This window comes from Artemia franciscana, chromosome 13, assembly GCF_032884065.1.
Source record: "Artemia franciscana chromosome 13, ASM3288406v1, whole genome shotgun sequence".
Lineage (NCBI taxonomy): Eukaryota > Metazoa > Arthropoda > Branchiopoda > Anostraca > Artemiidae > Artemia > Artemia franciscana.
The window spans coordinates 27,425,706-27,435,210 of record NC_088875.1 but is presented as its reverse complement, the minus strand read 5'-3'; the positions used below and the strand labels follow the sequence as shown (position 1 = coordinate 27,435,210).

Sequence of the window (9,505 nt, the reverse complement as noted above, 5' to 3'; positions counted from 1 at the left end):
ACTACCCATAATTTTTAAAACAAAGACGTATTATAAGAAAAGGTATAATACTCTACAACTCATTTAATTCTGAGATAGAAATGAACAAGCATCAACTATACTCTGTTTAGTCATCTACAGAATAACCAGGTAAACTAAACACCTGACTTTCGTCTATTTCAACATCACCTACATTTACAGGGCAATATAGCTTAAAATAATTTCAGATAGCAGAACAGTAGGTATAAATATAAAATAAATGAGGTATATTGAAGGAATCTTTGTTTTTTAAACTTCGACTTTCCTCTGAGAGAAACACACACCGTTTCAGTTTGCCATTAAAATAAATTATCTACAATAAATCGACTCATCAAGCAATACTTAGAATATTAAAACCTACTGCAGTCTTTATTATAAAAATTACCTCGTTTGTAATTAAAAAAAAAAACTTGTAAATTTTTGCAGTAATTCGGCATAAAATAATTTCACAAGTCAAAAGTTTTATGCTCTATTTTATATTTATCTTTTACCTTAAGAGTGTTTTGTAGATTTCATTTCACAAACCTCCCATTTTTGAAATTTGGCCTTTTTTTACCATTGATTATTAGCCGAACGGCAAACGTATTTCAAAACGCGCAGATAGACTTGAGAAAACAATAGACACTCTTCATGATATTTGCACTAAAAAAAAGTCATCCCTCTTTACAGTGTCATGCAGACTGTCGTTTAATTCTCTTCAAATACCCATCTAAATCAATTTAAAAACGTCTGTCGTAATCCTACGGAAAAGCAATAACTTATGCTTCGCCTTCGGTATAAAACAATTCAATAAATTTCAAAACGTTTAGGAATGACCTTGTGCTTGGAACACATTTAAACATTTTTCTAAAGAACACTAACACAAAGATTTTGAGATTCCTGTTTTGCCTGAATGGCTTAAATTCATCATTTGAACAAAGAAACTGGACTTCGGCCCTTTTGGCGTAATGTTTTTTAACGAATTTAGACTTGCACCATTTTGGCAAAATTTGTAACTTGGCCAGAATTAAAGATAAGGCAATAATGAATAGATAAATCAATAGATCTTTTCAAGCTCTTTCAGACTTTATGCTTAACTGATTCTCGGTAAAAAAAAAAAGAAAAAGCAGACTTGCGCCCTATTCACAAAACACCATGGATTTTTCCTTCTAATTATTGTGGAGTGACATGTCCAGTTCAACTGCCCCTTATGGGTATTTTATAGGCTACAAAACATCGAGTCCATTGACGAGTAATTGATATACAATGCAAAATGGAAAAAAGTCTCCTAGAAGGAAATACTAAATGACATAAAACTGCATTAATCATCTACATGAAACAAGTTTTTGTATTTCAGAATGATCACATCTTGCTTGACAAAAAATTGGCATTGGATAAAAAAAAAATGTACTTGATTTTTGTTTTGTTTTAGAACCGCATTATATGTCACCAAAAGTCCTTGCAGGCAAGTGTAATGTGTTTTGAATAAATTGCTAATTTTGCTGAAAATCGGCAAAACTAATTAGTAGAATAAATCTTAATTAAAAATGTTTTAATGGAAAAACTACATAAGCACAAACACAAATCGGTCAACAGATACTAAATACTGGTAAGCAAATCTACACAATACCCTAAATCCTAAAGTGTGGCATTCCTTTTCATCTAGTGATAAAACCAGAAATAAACCAACACACAAAAAAACATGAAACCAAAAAAATATTGTGATTTAGATTGTCAATATTTTAATATAATAATCTTTGCTATATTTTCGTGAATATCTTAGTTAATTCCAAAAATAAAATGGCATTTTAAAACGGCAATATCTAAACTGACTAATAAAGCTAATTTTTCTCACAGTTCCCTGAACCATAAAAATTCTTTGTTCAGAAACAAACCCTATATATTCCAGATTCAAGTAGGTATCCCAAAAACAAAAAAATTTGCAAACTAAGAAATAGAGAAAACATTGAATATTTTCATGAAACAGCAGAAGATTTAGTAAAAATTAAAACAGCAAATTTCACTCATCTTCGGGCATGCATTGACACTCACATGGATCGAATTTAGTATCAACAGGACAATAAGGAGGGTTCTCAAATGTGTAGCCACACTCGCAACCACAAGTATTCCGATTAAAAACCTCATAGCCTGGACATTGGCGAACCTCATTACAGACGCACTCACATTTACTGTAGTCAACAGTTTGGTCAGCATTACAATATAGGCTCTGAGCATCACATTCATCAATGCATTTGCATTGCGAAGTATCGAGCCGTGTCCCAGCAAGGCAAGAAGATGGCGACAAACTGCACTCACATTGGCAAGCCTCATCATTCCGAACAAATGGATACCTACAAAACAAAGTACACCTTGGTCTACATGTACATGTCTGTGGGTCAAGAATGCCTGTGCTTCCACAATCCCTTTGACACCTACAGGAACACGAAGAGATGTCAAGACTTTCTCCTGGTCTGCAGCTTGATTGCGTCAGTCCACATTCACATCGACATGTTTCTTCATTCCTAACATACGGATAGTTACAGAACAGAGTGCATGTTGGTTTACACGTACACGTTTCAACATCAAGGACCCCATTACGACCACAATCTCTATTGCAAACACAACGACACGAAGAGTAATCTACCACTTCTCCAGGTTTACACCTTGACTGCGTCAGCTCACATTCGCATCGACATGTTTCTTCATTCCTAACATACGGATAGTTACAGAACAGAGTGCATGTTGGTTTACATGTACACGTTTCAACATCAAGGACCCCATTAGCACCACAATCTCTATTGCAAACACACCGACATGAAGAATAATCTACCACTTCTCCAGGTTTACACCTTGACTGCGTCAGTCCACACTCGCATCGACATGTTTCTTCATTCCTAACATATGGATAATTACAGAACAGAGTGCATGTTGGTTTACATGTACACGTTTCAACATCAAGGACCCCATTAGGACCACAATCTCTATTGCAAACACACCGACACGAAGAATAATCTAGCACTTCTCCAGGTTTACACCTTGACTGCGTCAGTCCACACTCGCATCGACATTCCTCTTCATTCTTTATGAATGGGTAATTGCAGTAAATCGCACACTGCGGCTTACAAGTGCATTTCGCTGAATCTAGTATACCAGTGCTTCCACAATCTCTAGTGCAAAGACAGGTGCATGAAGTTGAATCAAGTGTAAATCCTGGCGGACACCTTCTGTTACATAATTCTTGGCATACGCACTCGTCATGGACTTCAACAGGTACAGTGAGAAATCGAATAGTATTTTCCTCGCTTTCAATAACCTGTTGAATAGAGAAAACCACTTAAATTTTTCTTGACGGTAATAAGTTTCAGTTGAATTATCTAGAAATTGTTTTTAGGCAGATCCCCCACGTCCACCCACCCAAAAAATACTTGATATGGAATTCGCTCAGAAAAACTTTGTATACAACTCTTTAAAACAAGTAAAACGGAATAGACCTTGTATTGCAAACTATAATAAAAAAAAAAGTCATATAGGTCACATAAGAAAAACAGTGTACTTGGTAAATTTTGATGCCCTAATTGGTCTAAAATTTCATAGAAAGAGCCAGTTAGATTTAGAGGATGGGAGTGTTAATGCAGCGAAAAAACCTCTCAGTGAACCTTGAAGAGTTTTTAAGACCCTCGAATTTGGCACTAAAATTGAATTATAGCAATGAATAAACACTTTCGCAAAGTTGATGCAGAGGCTTTGTCATTATTTCCTTTCTAATATGCACTCCATAATCAAGCAAAAGGTAGAAAGACTGACTGAAAAAAAAAAGTCACACATTGAGGCCTAGCACAATTAAAGTAGGGTTTCCAAAATTTTGATCAGGGTAATTATGAGTGTAGTAACTATCGAGGCATTAGTCTGGTCTCTGTAGATAGCAAGTTACTTAGTAATATGATACTTTTTAGACTGAGAGACGCTGTACAAAACAGTGCGGTTTTAGAAAAGGTAGAGGATTTGTCGACCAAATTTTCACTCTTAGGTTACTAGTCGGGAAGTGCCTGAGTTATCAAACACCTTTGGTACTCAGTTTTACAGATTATGATCAAGCGTTCGTTTCTGTTGATAGAAGAGCTTTAGCAAAGGTTTTATCTTTGTATGGTAAACCAGATAAATGCAATAAGGTGATTAGTGCTATGTACGAGAATAACATTGCTGCGGTTAAGGTAGGATATGGGGTCAGTAGCTGGCTCCATATTAAGTCAGGATTTAAGCAGGGTTGTGTTTTATCGCCCTTTATATGGATCCTTTTGATGGATTTTGTCTTAAGAAGCACAGGAAAGGCAATGGGAGACCACAGAATCAAATGGGGAGGAAAAATGCTCCTGGACTTTAAGCATCCTGGATGAAAGTGTGCGAAATGAATGAACTTTTAGAGGCTTTACGAGTTCAGGGTACTAGAATAGGTTTGAAAATAAGTGTTAAGAAGACTAAGTCATTAAGGCTAAGAATAAGTGAAGATGAAAAGGTGACATTCGGCAAAAAAATGATTGATCATGTGGACAGCTTCATTTACCTTGGTAGAATCATTAGTAAAGAAGGTAGGAGCAGTGAAGATGTTAAAAGTAGAATAGCTAAGGTTCAGGGTGTTTTCCCACACTTAAAAAAAGTCCGGAAGAATAGGAATAGGAAGTTCGTAAATCAAAATTAAAATATTTGAAGCTCCAATGATGACAGCTGTCAATTATGGCTCTAAAGCAGGGCTTCTTAAACTTTTGTAATTTCCAACCCCATTTATGATTGCAAGTTTCTTAACGACCCTAACAAATATAAAAGAGAAATAAATTAATATTTTTGATGATATATTTATCAGGTAACAATATACATGTGCATATGAAAATATATAAATTTAGAATTCGTTTTGAAACATATAAAAATCTAAAATTGAAATTTGCACAAAATGTTATAGAAATGTTTTTATTATAGTTTCAAAAACAAAAGTGAATTCTGACCGTCTTAATTCTCTCGAATATATCCAAGTAGTTGCGTGGTAAATATTAAATTAAAGTTTACGTTAAAAATTTAATGAGATGGATGTGCCTGTTTTTTATTGCATAACAAATCAAATTTTGGTGTAATGTTTGAAACTGTTGGACGTAAGACCTCTTCAACATTTTTTTTTTATCGCTGAACGATATTGGGATTTAATGTGTGTTAAAGCTGAAAAAGTAACTTCACATAAATATGTGGTGTTGAATGGCAGAAGTACATTTAACATTTTTTTTTTTTTTTTTTTGAAGTACATTTTTTTTTTTATCGGCGATTGTGGGAAATTCAGTTCTAGTTCCGATCCAGAATTCAGTCAAGGGCTTTTTTTGGAATTGCAGTTTTAAGTTTGAGTCACATGAAAGGTCAGCAAATTCCTCTTTAGCTTTAAGTGGCAGATGATCAATCTCACTTAAGCCAATCCAAAACGGCTTTTGAATCCAAACTATTTTTTGTAAATCAATATTTAATATAAAATATGTCTGGAACTGTATTTCTAGCGCTTTTTAGTAATCTACAATAGTTTTTGCAATAAAAGTTTTACAATGAATTTTCTCAATTACAAAACTGTCGACACTGGAAAACATTTCGAACGAATTTTTTTCGACCCTACTTTCCCAAATGCTGATCTTTTTAATAAAACTTTCAATTTTATCGTTTGAAGTAAATATATCGCAATTTTTTCCTTGAAGATCGTTTAACTTCGCAAAAATATCTGACAAATAACACAGCTTGGATAGCCACAAGTAATTTTGAAACAAGAGCTAAGAGCTAAATATGGCACTTGTGACGAGGCCAGAAGAGCTAAGAGCCAAGAGCTCATATGGTATGAGCTCTAACAAAATTCTAAGAATCAATAGATTGATATAAAAGGAAAATCAGAGGCTTAATGGCGGTCGGGATTTAAAATAAGAGCTCTGAGTCAAGATGTCCTTCTAAATATCAAAATTCATTAAGATCCAATCCCCCACTCGTAAGTTATAAATACCTCATTTTTTCTAATCTTTCCTCTCCCTTTAGCCCCCAAAATGGTCGAATCTGGGAAAACGACTTTATCAAGTCACTTTGTGCAGCTCCCTGACACACCTACCAATTTCCATCGTCCTAGCACGCCCAGAAGCACCAAACTCGCCAAAGCACTGAACCCCTCCACCCAACTCCCCCAAAGAGAGCGAATCCAGTATGGTTAAGTCAATCACGCATCTATGACATTTGCTTATTCTATCCACCAAGCTTCATCCCGATTCCTCCACTCTAAGCGTTTTCCAAGATTTCCGATTTCCCCCTCCAACTCCTCCCAATGTCAACAGATCGGGTCGGGATTTGAAATAAGAGCTATGAGACATGAATTCCTTCTAAATATCAAATTTCATTAAGATCCGGTCACTTGATCTTAAGTTAAAAATACCTCAGTTTTTCTATTTTTTTCAAATTAACACCCCCCAGCTCCTCCAAAGAGAACGGATCCGTTCCAATTATGTCAATCATGTATCTAGAACTTGTGCTTATTCTTCCCATCAAGTTTCATCCCGATCTCTCCACTCTAAGCGTTTTCCAAGATTTCTGTTTCCCTCCTCCAACCCCCTATGTCCCCGGATCCAATTCGAGTCGAAAATGGAGCATCCTTGACATAATATCCTTCTATATATCAAGTTTCATTAAGATCCGATCACCTATTCGTAAGATAAAAATACCCCAATTATCACGTTTTCGTGATAATTTCGTTTCAAGAATTCCGGTTGCCTCCTCCAACTCCCCCCAATGTCACAGGATCTGGTCGGAATTTAAAATAAGAGCTTTAAAGCACAAGATCCTTCTAAATATCAAATTTCATTAAGATCTGATCACCCGTTCATAAGTCAAAAATACCTCATTTTTTCTAATTTTTCAGAATTAACCCCCCCCCCCCCCAACTACCCCAAAGAGAGCAGATCCGTTCCGGTTATGTAAATCATGTATCTAGGACTTAGTGCTTATTTTTTCCACCAAGTTTAATCCCGATCCCTCCACTCTAAGTGTTTTCCAAGATTTTAGGTTTCCCCTCCCAACTCCCCCCCCCCCAATGTCACCAGATCCTGCCACGATTTAAAATAAGAGCTCTGAGACACGACATTCTTCCAAACATCAAATTTCATTAAGATTTGATCAACCGTTCATAAGTTAAAAATACTTCATTTTTTCTATTTTTTCCAAATTAACCGCCCCCCCACTCCCCCCAGATGGTCAAATCGGGAAAAAACATATTTCTAATTTAATCTGGTCCGGTCCCTGATACGCCTGCCAAATTTCATCGTCCTAGCTTACCTGGAAGTGCCTAAAGTAGCAAAACCGGGACCGACAGACAGACCGACAGAATTTGCGATTGCTATATGTCACTTGGTTAATACCAAGTGCCATAAAAAGCAGCAAAGTCACATTTTCGTTCAGTTAAAAATATTTCGATCTTGTCCTTTAATAGCAATAACCTTCTTAAACTTTGACCTCTTGACAACCATCTCACTTCTGCATGTAATAACAAAGTTGTGTAGTTGGAATCCGTATCCTTACAGAGATTTGAAAATAAGCATCTGTTAAGGGCATGGCTCTTAATAAAATTTATGACCTTAACAGCATCCTGAAGCACATCGTTCAGTTCTGGTGCTATCAATTAATTAAGAAGCTCCCAAAGGATTTTTACATGCCAGGACTGTAAGGTCCCGTTGGTCGCGAAAGGGTTAAACTGACTAATTCGGAATAACATGCACTTCGTTCACAATCATACAATGGCTAAATGAAAATAACACGAAATGTTTATATAGTTTCTTCGAAATAACACTTTCTTCGGAATTTTGTTGATATTATTCGGTTTTAAGAGATTGACAAAAATAAATCTACATTTCTATAACGTCTTCTGATTCATGGTAAATTTATACAAGATATTATGATGATCGGAATAGAAATGCTGGTATAAACAGTCGTTCTGAACCAGAAGATTTTATGATATGTTTATCTATGATGATTGTTATTTTTCTCTATAACAATAATTTTACAAGTTAAAAAACATTTTTTGTTAAATTGCATTTTTATCACTCGCCACCCCATAATTTTGCTACGCGACCCCAAATGGGGTCGCGACCCACAGTTTAAGAAGCCCTGCTCTAAAGCATAGGCGCTCCGAAAAGCAGATGAAGATTTGCTAGATGTTTTCTAGAGAAATTGCCTATGGATTGTTCTGGGTACCCGGCTGACTGACCGTATTTCAAACAGTAGGCTGTATGAAAAGTGTGGTTCAATTCTTCTTTCTAAGACTATAATGAGAGGAAGGCTGATATGGCTAGGGCATGTTCTGCAGATGCAGAATGATAGATTGCCAAAGATTGTCCTTTTCGGAAAAACCGTCTAGGGCTAAGCCAACAGCAGGTCATCCGCGGTTGGGGTGGGAGGATCTCATAGAGAAAGGTTTGAAGGAAATGGAACTTCCTGGGAGGGTAAAAAGAGGGAGGTTTTGAGTAGTTTGAGATGGAGGAGGAGTGTGCGTAGCTGTGTTGGCCTCTAGCGGCTTGGTGCTGCGGTGGGTTGTTAGTGGTAGTATTTTCAAAATTAAAGAAATTAAAGACTGGCTGGTTGGCTGGAAAAAACGTAGCACATTGAGGTCAAAGACATTAGCACATTAAATACTTCAAATGGCAAATCTTTGAACTGAGTTGTTATAACGAGGGGGCCTCATTTTTTCTCTTGGTTTCTAATAGGTTTCATATTACCTAATTTGTGCTCTTGTTTGTTATTTGGACCAGCCCCCAAAATAAATTCCTGCATTTTCGCCCGTCTTTCAGGTTCTTGAAAAACGCATATTTAAAGAAAATATGCACACATTCTAAATATTTAACAGGAAAACTTGAACGGTTTTCTAGGCTTCAATTTCAATCATTTTTGCGTAAACTAAACAAGATTGATTGTTTTTGTAATAATCGTCAATAGAAAAGGTTTGACTTAGTAAAGTGCATTGCATCCTTTAAGAATTACTGTTCCCCAGACTCATTATACAAAGAGAATAAGAAACTGGAAAAGGTCACTCTAAGGCAAATTACTAACTAAAAACTGCCCTTTTTTAGGGCCGAAAATGGTACATTTTTAAAAGGAAGACATCCCAGAAACATATCATAGAAAATTGGATAATTTACAACATATCAAAATCACAGTCGTACATGAATTTTCAACGTGCCGTTAGGACAACTTAAACCACCTTTGACTCTTTCCCTTCTAGTTCTTCCGATCTCGAATTATCAAACAGTTTGTAGTAACGAACTGTAGAAAGGAGCGACCTGGCTCAATAGTAACCGAAATTCTAAAAAACAGAATTTTTGATAACAATAATTACATCAAAAGAATTGCATGTTGATGCTGATTTTAAATATATATATATATAAGTTTCGTCAAGTTTAGACTTACCCATCAAAAGTTACGAGCCTGAGAAAATTTTTCTTATTTTAGAAAATAG

General features: G+C 35.8%; 1 protein-coding gene across 2 annotated transcripts in view; it reads right to left on the bottom strand.

The window, feature by feature from the left end:
• Positions 1–1,534: 1,534 nt before the first annotated feature.
• Positions 1,535–9,505, bottom strand: part of LOC136034747 (balbiani ring protein 3-like) — a 44,141-nt gene continuing 36,170 nt past the window's right edge. For both annotated transcript variants that reach the window (XM_065716124.1, XM_065716123.1), the window contains exon 5: positions 1,535–3,310. In XM_065716124.1, the coding sequence (XP_065572196.1) occupies positions 2,018–3,310 (1,293 nt within the window). In that variant the 3' untranslated portion in view covers positions 1,535–2,017. The remainder of the gene's footprint in view (positions 3,311–9,505) is intronic.